This window comes from Leishmania braziliensis, chromosome 30, assembly GCF_000002845.2.
Source record: "Leishmania braziliensis MHOM/BR/75/M2904 complete genome, chromosome 30".
NCBI lineage: Eukaryota > Euglenozoa > Kinetoplastea > Trypanosomatida > Trypanosomatidae > Leishmania > Leishmania braziliensis.
In genome coordinates, this window is record NC_009322.2 from 1,286,538 (window position 1) to 1,303,978 (window position 17,441).

Below are 17,441 nucleotides of genomic sequence, written 5' to 3' on the forward strand. Positions count from 1 at the left end.
TCGAGGATTTCTGTTACGACACGTATAACACACTGCGAGGCTTTTGTCTTCTAACTTCTTTACTCCTCTTTGCCAATTTGCTTTGTTTTTTTTTTTTTTGTTCTCAGTTTCTCTTTTCGCTTTATTTGTAATTTGCTGCTTTTAGACTTTTCTCTTCCGTTTTTCTCGCCATTGCAGTCCGTAATGACGCCGAGCACCTCACCCTGGCATCCGAGTGTCGTACCCGCACACACACACACTCTCTGGGGACGTCCAGCAGCCTGCAGCCTGGGCTCAGGTGTGTGTGGCTGCCGACTCTTGGCGCCGGCGGACATGGCGTGACTGGCGCTGCGCAGAAGGGACGTGCGGCCATGATCACGCTCGGATCGGCTCACTGCGAATCGCGTCGAGGATTCAGTGAATATTCGCAAGTCCTACACACTTTTCCTGCATTTGCTGTGCTGCAGTGGTGTCGAGCGCAATCCTGCACCCGACATGCGCTGTGTGCAGTAGAATTGCAATTGAACGGATCGGCATGCAGCGGTGTGGGTTGGTTCGGCTCCTTAACAGAACTGCAGTGCAACGCAGTGGCATTGCCGATATCTCATGGTGGGCGCATATTTGCTGACTTGTTCGTCGTCAGGCGATACGTCAAAGAACATTCGTGTTTTTTTTTTTCTACTTTTTATTTTCGGTGACAACTTGCTGGAAAGCACATGAGGAGAATAGCCAAGCACATGAAGTCCACTCGCTATTCTACTTAAGTGACGTACAGCGGCTAATGCCACGGTAAGCAAACTAACAGGTTGAGTTCTGACTTAAAGAACTCGATGTTATTCTCTACGGTCGAAGGGTAATAAAAATGCAGGGGTATATTAGCGTACCGTAAATCTCACTGAGTGTCATTAGGTGATGTCATCTAACCAGCTTAATGAAACGCTGATATACTCGTGGTGATTTCGCTATCTCTTCATCCTTCGCATTCTCTTAAGGAACTGACGAAACAAAGCGACGTCGCGCCCTTGCGTGCTTTCGGCGCGCTCTATAGTCTTTCTCTCTCTCTCATCACACTGGACTGCAGTGCCGGTGATACCACTGCTTTCTGCTCGACGTGGCTGCTCTGTTTTTCTTTTTTTTTTATTGCTTCGCTATTAACCGTTTCTCCTAAGTTCTTGTTTCTTTGTGTTAATGATTTAGTATTATTATTTGTAAATCCATCTCGGTTTCACTGTGCACTAAGCCGTTACATCGAGGCTCTTTTCTCTGTTGAGGGCCGTTTCCGCGTGTTGAGCTTGCCTCAACGGAGTGTGCGGGCGCACGAGTCTAATGTGCGTGGTTTTTGCGTTGGTTAGTGAACGCGCCACAGCATCGATTCATTTGTGTATACTCGGCTGCTTTTCTGCTTGCTGCGCGTTACCTCAACACTCCCCCTCCGCTTTTTCTTTTCCCTTTCCTCTCCACTAGACGGGCATTCTTTGGCTCTCTTTCCCCTTCTACTACTCAAAGCAAACTGAATGACAGTCACCCACGCACCAAGAAATTCTCACTGTGAGCGGTTTTCTGTTGCGCGTTTTCCTGTCAAATTTTGTGTTCACCGTTGCCTTGTTTCTTTCTTGTGTTGGTGTTCTCGCACTGTAAAGTTCGTGTCTTGTCTCCCCCTTTCTTTTGATTTATTGTGCTTTTGCGTACTTCTCTCTTCTGCCTTTAGGGGGCGGTGTTCGGTGCACGTTTTTGTCTTTTTTTTTTTCCGTCTAGCCCCCGCTTCACTTTTCGTTCACTTTTTCCTCCTTCTTGTCGTGCTGCTTTATCCGTGTGACAAGTTTGTGTGCGTGCGCTTCTCCCTCTCGCTTATCATCTCTCTGCTTCTCCCTCCCCTCTTTCCTAGTACCCACATACACTTTCTCCGTTCTCTTGTTCTCGTGCCCATCGGACTTATTCGCTGTTGTGCGCCGCCCCCTATTTTCTTCTTTTCGGCTGTGGTTGCCCTCCTCGTCTTCGACCTAAAAAGCGGACACAAAAAGGGGCCTGACACTTTTTTGTGTTTTCTTTGTTCATATGTTTTTCGTTTTGTGTTCTTCTCGCTTGGCCACGCTCCGATATTTCCGTTTGCTAGGCGACGCTCTCTCTCTCTCTCCTTTGGTCATCCCTTTCCTATCAAAGGGCGCCTACAGTGCTAAAGTTATGCGGCTCACGCAAAGACAACCGACCGTAAGGTCTCTACCTTCTTCCATTAGTCCCAAGAAAAACCTTGCAGATAGATCGACAGCTTACATCCGCGAGACTACCTCTGTCATATGGTAGGGCTTGCGAAATAGAAGCCTGCCCCTTTTTCCTCTGCCCCCTCCTCACTCTCTTTTTTCTACCTTTCTTATTTTCGGCTCATTTCGTGGTGCTTTGGCTTTTCTTTTTTCGACGGTTGAGGGCAGCGTTGCTACTTTTGCCCATCTTCTCCGCTGTTTATCGCTCGCGTTGACACATGCGCAGATTGTAGTGTTTACTTCCTCCCCCTTCTATGTTTTCACGGATCCTTTTCTTGTTAAGCACACATACATGCAAACGAAAAAAGAAAGCAACGTACGAAACATAGTGTCGGATTGGTGCTGTGCCAACAGCGTTATCTACCCACTCTTCACGGGTGCAACATCTTATCTCGCGTAGTGCAAGGCCCTCTGCTGCAGATGGTCTCAGAGTCACTGTCCAACACCAGGGAGGTCGAGCAGTTTGAAAGGAACAGAGGTCTCACTACTATTTAACGCTGTCTCTACACTGCAGAGAGAGTTTTTTTCCTGTGTGCCTCTCTTCGCCCTTCAAGTTACAGCTCCATCTTCTCTTTCCCATGACCTACTTCCCTTTACCACGCGCTCGCGCTGAGTCCTGTCTGTGCCAAAGCGTGACTCTCTCTCTCTCTCTCTCTCTCGACACCAATATACACCTGCACAGGGCCGTGTACATACAATCGTTGGCTTCGCGGTTATCGCTGCGCTTATTTTTTTTCCTTTCTGGGTCGCTGTCTCAACTGTCGGGGTGCCCGTTTGTTCTCCTCTTCGTCACTCCTGTGTGCCCCCTCACACCGCCGCCGTCTTGGATTGTGTGTGTGTGGGCTTTTGTCGCTGGAGGAGCGTGGAGGCATGCCCAAAGGATTCGAGGTTTATCCACTGACGGCGCCGCAGAAGGAAGTGGTCGTCAATGAGGCTCTAATTCGTAGCGCCATAGCATTCAAACCGTCGTTAACCACCGAGGAGGATCGGGTTCGCGTCGTTGGTAATCAGGAAAAGGCACTTTGCGAGAAGAAGGTGCGGAGGGAGGCGGCTGGCATCGCGTTAGAGGACGTGCAGACACTTCTTCTTTCGTTTCGCGGCATCAAGCGTATCGAAAACCTGAGCTCCCTGCGCTCTTTGACAAAGCTGCACCTGGATAACAACCGAATCTGCCGTATTGAGAACCTCGAAAGCCTCGTGCATCTTGAGTGGCTGGATTTGAGCTACAACGCCATCGAAGTGATCGAAGGGCTGCAGTCGCTACAGCATCTCAACTGCCTCTCCCTCTACGCGAATAAAATTACTGCCTTAGACGGACTGTCATGTTTATCAGAGCTGAACACACTTAGTTTAGGCCGCAATGCACTCGAGAACATGGATGAGACCTTACATTATTTGCACCACCTGCGGCACCTACAGGTGCTGACGTTGAAGGAGTGTCCGTTAGCTACTTTGCCACACTACCGGTCTCGAGTGCTTGCGTTTGTGCGTGGGCTGAAGTTTTTTGATGGACACCTTGTGAAGAAGGATGAGGCTGCAAAGGCACGCGAAGCGTTTCGCGAGAATTTGCTCCCGGTGGACGAGGAGGACGAAGCTCGTGCCGCAGCAGAGAAGGCACGGGCAGACCAAGAGATTATCGCGTCGTCATACCAGCAGTACAACTGCCCGAACGAGGTGACGCTATTTGATGAGCTACTCCGTCTCCATCCTGAAGGTCGGAACATGGAGGCCATTCTCCGAAGCGAGGTGCTGTACTCAGTTGCAAAGGAGCCGCTGGAGCGGTATCAAGCGGAGTTCAACGAGCAACTGAAGCAGCTCACCGCCGCCATGAAGGGCATCCGTGAGCGCCGCGACGCTGATGACGCGGCCTATCGCCGGGCTGTCGCCTACACACTACACGACTGCGGCGCTTTGTCGCAGGCCTCCATTCAGCGGCTCGAGGCAGTTGCGAAGGGACACATTCTCAAAGGCGCTGCCCAACCACCACTGGGATCGACGAAGCGGCTTCCCTCTCAAGTGGCCAGGTCGCTACACGCGGCTCTGGAGAAGCTGAAGGAAGATCTTTTAGAGCAAGAGGCGCATCAGTACGACGTGCTCGAGGTGCTGCACAGCAACACTATCGCAAAGTGGAAGGCGGATGGGGTGGAGGTGGTGCTTCAGAGTTCTTTCGAAGCACTGCTTCGCCTTGAGACGGACTTTCAGGTGACAGTGCGGCACATCTTTGATACTGTCTTTGAGCAGCGGCGCAAAGGTGACAGTGCAGAGCCGACGTTACACTACGCAGGCCAGGGCGATGCCATGCTTGCCTTTCTCGAGAACAAGGAAGAGTATCAGCGCACCGTGAACGAGTGGTGCGAGCTGCGACGCAAACGTATCGAGGAGCTTGAAATGTACCACCTCAAGGCAGAGGAGGCCTTGCTAAACACGCGGACAAGTTCTATTGTGGACACGGAGCAGGACCGCCACCGACGGCGCGTGCATGAGGTGTGCGTATACGTAAAAAGAATGTCGGATCTGATTGATGGGTGTGATGATTGAAGGACTGGAGCGTCATTTTCTCCCTTACCCACAGCAGCAGAGATGCACGCTGTTCTTCACTTACGCCAGAAAAGTGCCAACTTTTAGTCTCTCCTTTGCACCCCTGTCACTGCCTGCTATCCGGCACGCAACCAGTGTACGATCATACGCTGTCTTGTGTGCGCCTTCTCCATGCGTATCTTCTCCTCACCCTTCCTCCTTTCCGATGCTGTGGTTTCAGCTTTTCTTTTTCTTGATTGCCTGACCTTGGCTTTCCCTTCTCTCGGTTGCTGAGATGTACAGTAGATCCTGCACGTTGTTCCCTTCATCGCCGGGTGTATGTTGTGTGCGTGTGTAGGCGACTAGCTAACGTGTTATGTTGAGAGCTGAATCCTACACAAACTGCATGAAGAGAGCGACGGATGGAGCGGATAAGGGGCAGTGAGACCAGAAAGGAGGTCGAACCCCCCTCCCCGTATGCCGCATCATTTCATCCTCTTTTGGTTCGCAGGTGGCTTAGTAGAGAGAGCGATGTTGACCACTGTTTGCGCATCCGTGTCCCGGCGAGGTGTAAGCGTCTCTCCATCACCTACTTTCGCTTTTCCGAGAGAGTTGTTGGTTTGTCTCTCGATCCTTGAACGCTCCGTTACACACCTGCGCCCTCGCCTCTCCCCGTGTCTCCACGGTGCCATTGCGGTCTTTTGAAGGCTCAACAGGGGGGGGGGTCATCTAGTGCCTCTTCGACTTCGACGCTGCACTGCTTATCCGGCGCTTTGTCATGCTATCGTTCACGCTCCCATCCACCTCGTGCTCGCATCTTTTTCCCATGCCCCGTCTCCCTGTGCCTTTTTGATCTTTCGTTCCACTCGTACGCCGTACATCCTTCTCTGGCCACTTCTCTTCTTCTTTTTTTACCTCGTTGCTTTTCTGTCAATGCCACGCCAGCAATCAGCGTAAGTAGTAGCGCCGCAACAATGGGTGCATTCATGTACTTGAACGAGCTGTGGAAGAAGAAGTCTTCCGATGTGATGCGCTTCATCCAGCGTATCCGTTCGTGGGAGTACCGTCACCAGCATACGGTGGTGCGCCTGCGCCGCCCCACGCGCCCGGAGAAGGCCCGCATGCTTGGCTACAAGACGAAGCAGGGCTTCTGCGTGTTCCGCGTGCGCGTGCGCCGTGGTGGCCGCAAACGTCCAGCCCACAAAGGTATCACATACGGTAAGCCGAAGACCAGCGGTGTGCTCGGCATGAAGCTGAACAAGAACAACCAAGCCGTTGCGGAGCAGCGTCTGGGCAAGCGCTTCGGCAACCTACGCGTGCTGAACTCGTACTGGGTGAATATGGACTCCACGTTCAAGTGGTATGAGGTCATTGCCGTAGACCCGATGTGCAAGACCATCCGCCGCGATCCCCGCATCAACTGGATCGTCAACTCTGTGCACAAGCACCGTGAGCAGCGCGGTCTGACCTCTGCTGGCCGCAAGCACCGTGGTCTGCGTCACAAGGGCCACAAGGCCTCCAAGCTGCGCCCGTCATACCGCGCTGCGTGGCGCCGCAACAACCGCATTGTGTTTCTGCGCAAGCGTTAACTCGGTTCATGGTGCTACGGACTCTCGTACATGCGCTTTCATTCTTTTTGCCTTTTCTTTTTCATTTGATGCAATTTCAAACAACAGGCTAACAAGGCCTCGGTGGGACCCGTTGTACATGTACTGGCCTGGCAGCGGCCCAGCTACAAAGAATCATGTCTTTTGCCATAAAGACCATTGTTTCTCTTTTCGTCCCCCGAGCTTTCTCACTCGATGCCGTGCTCTCGCGTGTGTGCGTGCGAGTGTGCTCTTGCCACTGCAACTATACTAGTTGACTCATACTGCGTCGCGTGATGCAGTCGGCGCGGTGAGCAGGTTTTTGACCCTGCACTATGTCATGCGCGTTGCCACCGCTAGTTTGTGCTAGGACTGTTGGTGTCTTCCTTCTCCCCTCTTTTCTATCTGATTGGCTGGTGGTTCCGTGAAGCCCCCTTCACGCATGCCTGAGCTCCACTGCGTATCTGTCGGTATCGCTCTCCACCGTCCGCGTTCATTGTCTGCACTGCGTCTCAGTCTTTCTTCACCACTTACAGTCAACCACCACAGAGGAGATACGGGGCGGCACGCCATAGAGGAGGACTTCACGGACTGCATCTTGCGACCTGGGCCGTTCTCACCCACTCTCACCTTTTCTGTTCTCCTGCGCAGAGCGGCGAGGCGCGGTTTCTGCTTCTTTTCACTCGCTCCGTGTCATTAGTATCTCAGCGTGTATTGGTCGCACCCCAGTGCAGGGGGACCTCTCCTACTCTTCTTCGGCATAGTCTCGCTAGGGTCGACAGTGTCACCTAGGAGGTAGAATTGAGTCTTTTGTTTTCATCCTGCTGACCTAGCTAGAAGGAGCCGAAATGCCGGTGGAGGCGGAAGTGCTTCCGACGCCAACGCGTCTGCCGCCCGATGACGCACTGTATGTGGTGGGGAGCCTCACCCGGTATATCCTCATCGTCGTAATTGTTCTTTTTGGCATCATCCCTGCCCTCTGTGGCACTGTCTTCCCCCCCTTCTCAGCGCTGTGGAGCATCCTGGCGTCTGTGTCGCCATATGTGTGGGCCTCGATGGGGACCGGCATCGGCATCGCGCTCTCCATTCTCGGCGCCGCATGGGGCATTCTAACAAGTGGTGCGTCGATCAGCGGTGCGGCTATCCGGGCTCCAGAAATCCGGAGCAAGAACCTCATCTCCATAATTTTCTGCGAGGCCGTGGCGATCTACGGTGTTATTCTTGCCATCATCATGATGGGCAAGATACAGGCGAGCAATTTATCCGTCGGTAGCAACGGCACCTACACCTATGAGACCATCGCCGGCGGCTACACCCTCTTCGCTGCCGGCATCGCGGTAGGCATCGGTAACATGGCGTGCGGTATCTCGGTTGGCATTGTCGGAAGCAGTTGTGCTATTGCCGATGCGCACAGCAGCAGCTTATTTGTGAAGGTGCTCGTGATTGAGATTTTCGCTTCGGCGCTTGGTATCTTTGCGGTCATTACGGGCATTCTGATGGCACAGAAGGTTCAAATGCAGTAGTTCGACGGTGGAGAGGCAAGGCAAAGGGAAGACGAAGAAAATACTGCGAGCAGCAGTCCCGTCAGTGGTGGGGAGGGTGCATGGCTCTTAGTCCGACATCGAAATTCTCACGGGGAGAAAGAACACCGCATCGCATCCTCCTCTTCTCCTGTCCGCAGGACCACGCGCTGTGGAGTCTGACTTGCTCTGTTCTGTTTTCGTTTTGTGTTTTGCTGTTCTCTGATTTGTGCTCTTCTCCTTTCGTCGGGGGTCGCGGTAGAGTCTTGTCGCTGAGCACGAAAGAAGCGCGTAAGAGCTGTAGTGTGCCTCCGTTACTAATGTTGTGTCGCTCTTCTTTTCTCTTGGGTGATGAACGGGGGCGCGTGTCTGTGTGAATGGGCAGTGTTGGGTGGACACCCATTTTGTTTGTGTGATGGTGGGCGCGGTCGCCATGGCTGCTTGAGTTATGTGTGTATCTCTTGTTTGCAGTACTTCACTAGCGGCAAAGAGGAAGAATAGGCAGCAACAATGCAGAGCGATGCTGGATGGACGGCTGAAAGAAGCGCTGCTCGTATACTCACGCTTTCGCTAGCTGCTCGGCGCATGGACAAATCAGCACTGCCTCTTTTTGCAAATCACGTCGTCGCTTCTGCTCTGCTGAGTAGCACTCCTCGTTCTATGGAGAGAGAAAGAGAATGGCCGATGCAGTGGGGTGACTGCGCGCGTCACGACTATGTTCACCGCTTCTGGAGGAACGCCTTTCCTCTTTCATTGACTAGTGTGAAGGCGATATGGATCTCTAAAGTTGCTCACGACTGTGCTTTCTCCTCGGAAACGCACGCGCCCCTGTCGTTCTCTCACTCAACTCGCCTTTCCTCCTTTTGTGCTGCTTGTTGTGTATGATATGGGGTCTGCGGGAGCGGAAAAAATCACTTCCAAGGTGAGTAGGGCTTACACCGGCAACAGGTCATTTGTGTATCCGAGGAGGTGCAACGGCGGCAGATGGCTGCGTCACAGCTAGTGCTGCAGCGATACACTGAACTGATCAACAGGGGCGATCTCGATGCCGCATTTAACTATCTCTCTGAGGACATCATCTACCTCACGTGGCTTGGTGTGGTCGAAGGGAAGGATAACGTTGTGACGTTTCTGCGGGATAACATGCGCTTTCTGCACTTCACGAAGAATTTCAATCGCTGGCGACAAGTGCAGCATTGCCTGGACGCGGACTTGAGCCTGCACCTCGATGGCTCAGGTGCCAGCGACTCGACGGTGCTTGACCACGATGGATACGACGCGCAAGGGTACGCGTGCTTCGAGCGAGATGGCACAATTGCAAACATAGTGAAGCTCTCCATGCAGAAAACGCGCGTGAAGGAGACGATTGTGATTCGCGACAATAAAGTGATTCTCGTAGTCTTGATGCAGCAGCTATGACAGGCGAGGGAAAGTGTACTGGGCTGGGGGAGAGGAGAGGAAGGAGGAGGAGGGGGGGGTATTTTCGTGTGCCGTGGCGGTGGTGCAGGGCTGACGCCCGCGTGCTGTGGTCCGTGCTAGTGGGGAGGAAAAGATGGTGCTTCAAACGGGCACCAGTGCGTACTCACCGTGTCTATCGTCGTCGCATTGGCAAGAGGGAGCAATGTATGAACCACTGCCACTGTCTGTTGCACAATATATATATGCTGCCATTTCTTGAGTGAGCCGAGGATGACATCGTGTACTTTTCTTTCTCGCGTCTTTTCTCAGAAGCTCCCCTTTTGGCGCTCTGCTAGCGTCTACATTGCAGGTGGGGAGTTATGCGGATGTGTTTCGGGCCATGTCATCACATGGCCTTGTCTCAAGGCAACCAGCGGTACCAAAGAGTCTTTTGCTCTGTGTGCGTGTGCCTGCATAAGTGTGCTGTGGCACGTCGGCTGAGAATACCATCAGTACGTGTTTCAGCTCCTCTCATTGGCAGCTGCGTTTGCGTTGTCGACGCTACAGCGCGGCGGATCCTCTCATGAGTTATTGGACTGCGCTGTAACGGCGCACTGCGCGACACACGCTTCTCTTCTTTTACCTCTGAATTGCACTCCTTCCTGTCTTCGTCCTGGTCCCTTCGGTTTTATTGCCTTGTCTCATTTGTGTGCGTCTGTGCATACGTGCGTGTATGCTTCACACTCAACTATCGTCGGCCCTTGTGTTCTGCGAGACTCTCTGTACTCTCTTCATGTCTTTACAGTCGCCGTCACCACGCGTAGGAACCCTTCAAGCGTCTTGTTTCGGCTGCTCTCACTCTATTCTTCTTCCTCAAGCCCGAAGGTAGAAAACTTGAAGAGAACAACGCTGACTTCCAAACACTACCAAAAATCAGGTAAAAGGACTCCAACGGCTGGGCACCTCGTGCGCTTTCTCTTCCAGAGTGTGCTCTGCAACGCATCCCCTCAAGAGCAGATTGACTCCATCCCGGATACGAGCACGCAAGCGTCAAGATGAAGACAGTAAAGGCTGCTCGCGAGCGCGGGGTTGAAATGAGCATCGCCATGCGCGAACGCGAGATCGCTGCTCTGGAGCGGGAGAAGAATGAGCTGCAGTCCTTCATGGCCTCCGCGAAACCGCGAGGGTGCGAGGACCAGCTGCTCGCTTCTTTTCCCGTGCTCGACTACTGCGGCAGGAGGCCGCGAAAGTCAATCAAAAGCATTTCAGTGGAGCAGTACGGCAACATCATGATTCAGCTGGATATTGCAAAGAAGGCAATCGATTCTCAGAATCAGAAGGACCGCGCCGATGTCCAACTGCTGAACCGCCTAATTCGTGAGCAGGAGAAGGAGCACAAGATGTTCCTGCAGAAGACGAAGAAGATAAGTGAAAAAGCTGGTATTAACCTCAAGTGGTTCACAGATCGTCAGTGTGCTGACGCCATGAGGTTGCAGGATTACAAGACGGAAGTCTCTCTTGCAGAGCTGGAGGCGCGCAAGCGCCTCGTTGAGCACGAAGTCAAGGCAGCCAAGGCCATTGTAGAAAGGAAGGGTGCTGCCATCATAACGCTTACCAACCTTGTGGAAAAGCGCCGCTCCACCATCGACGAAGTAGATGCTTTGTACAACCAAATTCGTGTTGTAGACCGCGATACAATCATTGCGAAGGAGGAGTTGGAGCGTCTGAATGCTGATATGCAGGACGCGGACGCTTGGCTTGAGGCGCGGCCGAATCCGTCCGAGTCGCTGGCGCGCAAAATAATTGATGAGGACTACACCGTGATCAAGGGGGAGAAGGAACAGACCGTGAATGAGCAGCGCGTTCCGCAGGAGCGCGTCATCAAGGCGCAGGACTACCGCATCGCGCAGCTGGAGGAGCGCGCGAAGGTTGTTGAAAAGGCGCTCAAGAGCAACGGACTTTCTCACGAAGTCGACAGGATTGTGGCGCTCGGCTCGTCGCTGGGCGAGCTGGAAGTGCCGGAGAGCCAGGAGGAGCTCTACGACATTGAGAAGATCATACCAGCCCAGGAACAGATTCACCCTGGCATCTACAATCTGCTGCTCACTGAGAAGGAGAGGGCGGCGCGCACTGTCAGCATTCTCACTATTTCTGCCAAGGAGAAAGAGGAGGTCACTGCCGAGCTCACGACCCGGCTAGAGCGGTTGGCTGGGGAGTGCACTGCGGCGATCCAGGAGCTGGATAACTGCGCGTCGGAGTTGGTGGCATCCCAGGAACAGCAGCGTGTGCAGGCACTTAAGTGGGTGCGTGAGGAGCGTAAACGCTGCCTTAGGCTCTTCCATGAGACAGAACTCTTTGCAAAGAGCACAAAAGAGGGCTCGTAGTTGCATTTTTGTATCGACAGTCAGCCTAGTAAGCCTGTACTCTGTTCTTTTTTTATTTGCCCGTGATATTATTGTGTCGATGTTGTGCCTCTTCGGAGTCTATCAGGGGCAGACACGGTGTTGCAACATACGTGCGTGGGGCGTTACCCACTCTCCATTTCTTGTGTATTTTCCAACTGTCTTTGCTTTTGCTTGAATATGCTCAACGTCTTTTTTTTTTCCGCCGGTTGGCATACTTGCTGTGGCGCTCTGCAGGTGGCGCGCGACGTTTGTGTTAGTCTCTTTTTGTGGAGCACCGTCACATCACTCTTGGGTCCCGTCGGTATTCCGCTTGAATCGACGGAGAAGTGGTGGCGGACTCTCTCTCTCTCCGTGTATGTGTGTATTCGTGTCGTGAAGGGTACAGAGGCAGCTGAATCTCTATGGTTTAGCTTTGCTGCGTCACCACCGCACTCTCACGCCCATCATCATCCATCGGCACGAACGAAACAGCGCGGGAAAGTACGGAGACGCTGCGGACGTGATTGTATCAAGGCGGCGAGGCCGTCCTCTACTGGTGTATGGGGGTTCGCGGTCATTTTTCAAGCTGCTCACCATCATCCGGCTTTGCCGTTGTTCTGCCATTGTGCTTCGGTGGTGGTGCGGCGGCCGATTTGGTTATCTTTTGTCGGTGTCTCTCCTGCCTCCCCTCTTTGTTTCTCACCTTTGTACCGTCTCTCTTCTCTGGATTTTCGGTTGTGCTAGTGACCTTTTTCTCTCTTCTTTTCTTGGCTCTATGAGTGGTGTGATGGGTCTCTGAATAGCGACACAAACTGGACTAACCGCATCGTACCAAGTGAACGCATCACGCTTATGTGACGGAAGACAGCGTGTAGTGCGCTTCCCTCCTCTCCACTGACTCAATCGGACATGAAGTCCCGCCTTGCCTTTCCCTTACCCAGTGAAGAGAGCCGCTAGAGCGATGGCACTGCTCGTCCTAATGACTGATTCATCGTCCTGTGATTCACCCTAGAAGATGGGTCTCCGTGCTGGAGTGATCCATCGCGGCAGGAACAACACCGCGCCTCCGCAGTCGCCGGGCTGCATCACTCTTATACTTCTTCGCAGAAACTCCACCTACCCATTCTCCCCTTCCCCAACAACCCCTTCATCCCGTCTCATGGTGTTCACTGGGGCGGCGCATATTGTTTGTTGTTTTACTCATCGGAGTTGGTTCTCTTTGTGTAGGCACGCTGTGACACGTGCTTTGAAGTGCTATTCACTCAAGCACGCGACCATACTGTGTGCGATCAGCCATCTTGCGTTCAAGCCGGCGCTTACTCGTGCCTCGTTATACACCTAGCTCTAACCTTCGACAAGCTCTCTGTTTTTTTTTTTGCTTTGAATGCATTGCATCATTTCCCCCTTTTCTCCTATCATTGAGCCTCCTCTCATCGACTTCTTCTTGTCTCCGCACGTTCCTTCTCGTTTTAACCACCTCCTCTGCTTGTTTCTCTTGTCCACGTCTGCAGTGTCGTTACCCTCAGCGTCATTCTCGCTTCCGCTTTGACTAGGGAGTGCCACTAGTGGTTCTCATTGTTTCTGTCGTTCGCCGCCCCCCCCCCTTGCCCACGCGAGTATCTTTTTTGTTCACCCGGCTCGCTTCCCGTATTTCATATCTGTCACCGCCAACATGCTCAACAGTGTTTCTACCGACGCCAGTAGCATGGCGAGCGCCATCAGTACCGACAATGACATACCTAGCATTCACCATGGCGTGGGGAAGGCGGTGTACTTGATGTGGAATAACCAGTATGACTGCGCTCTAGAGCTGTTGCGCGCAAAGAAGGACAAGAACCCGCGCTACTCTCTCGAATGGGCCAACGTCAGCCTTGTCAAGTCCCTGATGAGCTCGACGAACGAGGAGCGCGAGAATCTGCTGGACCTCTTCAAAGCAGCGGATTCCTTGTCGACCTCGACCAAGTACAACAACCCCATGTTCTCCGACGAGGACGAGGACGAGGACGAGCAAACCGAGGAGGAGGACACGACAAGCAAGCATATGAAAGGGGTGAAGAAAAGCAGGAAGAAGGCCTTCAAGGCCCGCAAAAAGGATGCGGCCAAGTGCGGCGAGTACTTTGACCAGACGTGGAAGCTCGAGTGTGATGTCATCTATGCCGACGCGCTCCTTATCCGCTCCATTTGCCAGCTGATGATGAACTCCTATATCAAGGGGGGCATCAACCTTCGCAAAGCGTGGGGGTGCTACTATTCCCTCATCCAGCAGGTGGAGCAAGACACCGAGAACAGGATTCCGCAGGAGTTGAAGATGTGCATCAAGTACGGTACCGGTACTTTCTACGCCTTTCTGGCACTCGTTCCAGCAAACCTGATGAAGTTGCTCAGCATCATCGGCTTCATCTCTGACCGTGACCTCGGTGAGCAGTACCTGACCGAAGTCTTTGAGAGCAACACGATCCGCTCTCCGTTTGCCGCTCTGGTACTCTGCACCTTATACCTTTTCCTTCCGACAGGCCTCGGCAACGTCGATGTAACCCTGTCGCGCGCGCGCCGCATTCTGGAGACGATGAACGCGCGCTACCCGAACAACACTTACTTCAATGGCTACGCCAACTTCTACTTCCGCAAAAAGGGCGAGGTGATGCCGGCGGTGCGCTCCATCACACTAGCTGCTGAGAATGCCGAGAAAGCCGGCCTTGTGCCGCTGCTCATCAAGTACCTCTACGCCGACACTCTCTTCATGGACCAGCAGTGGTCCGAGGCGCTGGAGCAGTACCGCAAGATCCTTGATCACCTGTCAAATACAAAGGAAAAGTTTGCTTACACCGGGCAAGTCGTGCTCTCCGTGGCAGCGTGCTACGCAATGCTGAATGACGACCAGGAAGCCATGCTCTGGTTTAAGAAGGTCGACTCCATGTACAACCCCAAGTCCAAAAATGATTCCAACTCGCCGCGGTTCGCGAACCGCGTCATGGCGAACCCACGGTTGCTGCCACTCTCAGGTGTGTACATGCTCTACATCAACCGTGACCTGGCGCACATGAACCAGGCGCAGGGCGTCCGCGTCCTAGCCGAGCTAAAACGCGTGACGAAGGGCAAGGATTTGAGCGGACCGGAAGCGGAGAACATGTACAACCTCTTTGCTGGTGTCATTGAAAAGGGCAGCGACAACATCGATGCTGCATTTGCCTACATGAACAGCATTTTGGACAACGAAAAGAAGATCCCGCAGGATTCGATGATCTTGCCCTTCGCGTACTACGAGACAGGGGAAATGGAGTACCGCCGTGGTAACATGCAGAAGGCAAAGGAGCTGTTTGAGAAGGGGAGCAAGATAAAGGGCGACGGCAACGAAACGCTCTCTAACCGGTACAACATCGCCATGAAGCAGCTGCGACGTGCAATGGTGGAGCGCGACGCGCAGTAGTGGCGATACCTACGCAGCAGGCCCTCCTCGCAGAAGTACGCCCCAATAATGATGTGGTGCAGACGTTTCCTTGGCACCACGCACGTTGCTCCAGTTCATCACAGTAGCATCTCTGCTCGTGTCTGTAGGCCTTTGCGTGTGTGTCTGTTAATCCTATTCTTCTCTCTTCTTTTGCTTTGTGATTTGGGCTTTTCCCCTTTCGTATTTGTCCACTTTCTTTTATCACTTGCTCGCTTCCCCGCGTCTTTTCCTTCGTTTTTCATGCTGTTAGCACGCCAGTCTGCGACCCCTCTATCTTCCCCACTCTCCAGCGTCGCAGACATGGTTGCGATCGCTGTTGTGTGAATGAGAATGCGGCTTTGGCATATGGATTGTTGCGCCGTGGGTTGGTCACGGTGTTGCTAAAGCATCCTTTGCTGAGGTGTCTGCAGGCGTTTTGGTCTTACTGCCTGTGTCTGTGACGATAGGGAAATGAAGAGAAACACGCCAAGAAGGTTCAACTACACAATCAGCTCCATGCTTTACTACCAAGTTGCTGCATCTTCTACATGTATGGATACCCTATGCGGACACTTCCGCGCAGTACATTCTTTTTACTGGTCGTTCTTCTCTGGCAAAGCAAAGCTCGTGCACCTCAGTGCCTCAATTTGTGTATGTGCCTGAGTACTTAAAAAAATCATCGGAAAGGAGATGCAGACAGTAGATCAGGATAACAGCGAGAAGAACGCGGACGCGGGAAAGAATACGTGCACTCGTTATATGTCTTCACCTTGTTTTTAATGAGCACGGTGTAGTTCTTTTTTTTGTTGCTTTCACCCTTCGTTGTGCATCGCAAAACAGCTCATAGCTGTTTATTTCTCCTTCTCGCCATTGCAGTCCGTAATGACGCCGAGCACCTCACCCTGGCATCCGAGTGTCGTACCCGCACACACACACACACTCTCTCTGGGGACGTCCAGCAGCCTGCAGCCTGGGCTCAGGTGTGTGTGGCTGCCGACTCTTGGTGCCGGCGGACATGGCGTGACTGGCGCTGCGCAGAAGGGACGTGCGGCCATGATCACGCTCGGATCGGCTCACTGAGAATCGCGTGGAGGATTCCACCACCTACACGCACGCCTGTCAGAGGCGCGCAGATTCAGTCGAAGGCGGACTGCCCCTGCCGCCCCAGGCTCATGGCAGCACCCCCCCCCCCCTGCACTTAAACTGCAGTTATTTTGGTTTGACACGTCACTGCAGCAGAACAAAATCGGCACCTATCGACCTGCAGCAACAGCACCATCCCGCCTAAGCTCGAGCAGAGGTAGGAAAGAGAGAAAAAACATAGGCTTCGCCAGACCGCAAAAGCTCACCATCGATTAATTGTACTCGCGCTTCGATAAAAAGTCACCAACAAACACACGCTACACACAGCCGTTGCAGTGAAGACGCTGAGAGTCACGAGTTCTGTCGACGCACGCAGCACAGATCCAGACAAGACAAAAAACACGCAAAGAGGACAAGAGACAAAGTGAAATTCAGAGGGCATTCAGAGGGATGAGAAAGGGTCTATGTACACGTCTCTGATGAACGAAATGCACGGGCCCATTAATAGGCATAAACGCCCTTCGATCATTTGTTTATATCACGCATGTTTTCTCGTGAATGCAGCACACCATTTGTACCACGAACCAGTCAGCAGATCCATGCATACCACCCACAGCCCACCGACCTCGGCTGCACTGCGGCTAAATCCTGGTCGTCCAGCACGCACCGTCCTGCCGTCGAATCGGGCCATGCAACCAGCGAGCTCTTCCAGCCTTTCTCCGCCCCTTCAGGACCCTTTTGCTCGGCGGCGGCGGCGCCCGGCGTGCGGGTAGAGCAGGGGGGTGGCTCGCTCTGTGCTCTCACTGCAATGACGGTATTGTCGGCACTGATGGGCGTAGTGGTGCCCAACCTGCTCTCTGTACAGGTGACACAGATGTTGGCGGTGGTGCTCTTTATGGTGTTCGGCGGAAAGATTCTTTACGACGAGCTGATTCGAAGGAAGGCTAATGACGAAGAGAGCGAGGACGAGATGTCGGAGGCTGCAGCGGCTTTGCGCCGTCGCGACCCGAACGATCCAGCCGAGACCGGTAGCGTGGCGTCGTCCACCTACATGAGCGCGCCGGCTCGTCGCTGGCGCACGCTGCTGAACCCTGTCATGGTAGAGGCGTTCACGCTAACCTTCGTTGCCGAATGGGGAGACCGTAGCCAGCTGGCCACCATTGCGTTGGCCGCCGCGAAGAGCCCGTACGGCGTCACCGTTGGCGGTATTCTCGGCCACGCCATCTGCACCGGCGGCGCTGTTCTGTGCGGTAACCTCGTCGCACAACGCGTGTCCATGAAGACAGTGA

General features: G+C 53.4%; 7 protein-coding genes across 7 annotated transcripts; all 7 read left to right on the forward strand.

The window, feature by feature from the left end:
- Window positions 1-3,107: 3,107 nt before the first annotated feature.
- On the forward strand, window positions 3,108-4,775 carry LBRM_30_3670 (conserved hypothetical protein; the record flags this gene model as incomplete). Its single annotated transcript, XM_001566940.2, has 1 exon — window positions 3,108-4,775. One exon carries the CDS (start codon window positions 3,108-3,110, stop codon window positions 4,773-4,775), a length of 1,668 nt encoding a protein of 555 aa, XP_001566990.1.
- Window positions 4,776-5,728: 953 nt separating this feature from the next.
- Window positions 5,729-6,343, forward strand: LBRM_30_3680 (putative ribosomal protein L15; the record flags this gene model as incomplete). Its single annotated transcript, XM_001566941.1, has 1 exon — window positions 5,729-6,343. The coding sequence occupies one exon, from the start codon at window positions 5,729-5,731 to the stop codon at window positions 6,341-6,343; it is 615 nt and encodes a 204-aa protein (XP_001566991.1).
- Window positions 6,344-7,188: 845 nt separating this feature from the next.
- On the forward strand, window positions 7,189-7,863 carry LBRM_30_3690 (putative V-type ATPase, C subunit; the record flags this gene model as incomplete). Its single annotated transcript, XM_001566942.1, has 1 exon — window positions 7,189-7,863. One exon carries the CDS (start codon window positions 7,189-7,191, stop codon window positions 7,861-7,863), a length of 675 nt encoding a protein of 224 aa, XP_001566992.1.
- A 981-nt stretch (window positions 7,864-8,844) lies between these two features.
- LBRM_30_3700 (conserved hypothetical protein) lies at window positions 8,845-9,279 on the forward strand (the record flags this gene model as incomplete). Its single annotated transcript, XM_001566943.1, has 1 exon — window positions 8,845-9,279. The coding sequence occupies one exon, from the start codon at window positions 8,845-8,847 to the stop codon at window positions 9,277-9,279; it is 435 nt and encodes a 144-aa protein (XP_001566993.1).
- A 1,034-nt stretch (window positions 9,280-10,313) lies between these two features.
- On the forward strand, window positions 10,314-11,642 carry LBRM_30_3710 (conserved hypothetical protein; the record flags this gene model as incomplete). The annotated part of the gene is made up of 1 exon (XM_001566944.1): window positions 10,314-11,642. The coding sequence occupies one exon, from the start codon at window positions 10,314-10,316 to the stop codon at window positions 11,640-11,642; it is 1,329 nt and encodes a 442-aa protein (XP_001566994.1).
- A 1,672-nt stretch (window positions 11,643-13,314) lies between these two features.
- LBRM_30_3720 (conserved hypothetical protein) lies at window positions 13,315-15,069 on the forward strand (the record flags this gene model as incomplete). The annotated part of the gene is made up of 1 exon (XM_001566945.1): window positions 13,315-15,069. One exon carries the CDS (start codon window positions 13,315-13,317, stop codon window positions 15,067-15,069), a length of 1,755 nt encoding a protein of 584 aa, XP_001566995.1.
- A 1,891-nt stretch (window positions 15,070-16,960) lies between these two features.
- Window positions 16,961-17,440, forward strand: LBRM_30_3730 (putative membrane protein; the record flags this gene model as incomplete). The annotated part of the gene is made up of 1 exon (XM_001566946.1): window positions 16,961-17,440. A coding segment is annotated over one exon (480 nt), but the record flags the coding sequence as incomplete, so codon positions are not given.
- Window position 17,441: the final 1 nt, after the last annotated feature.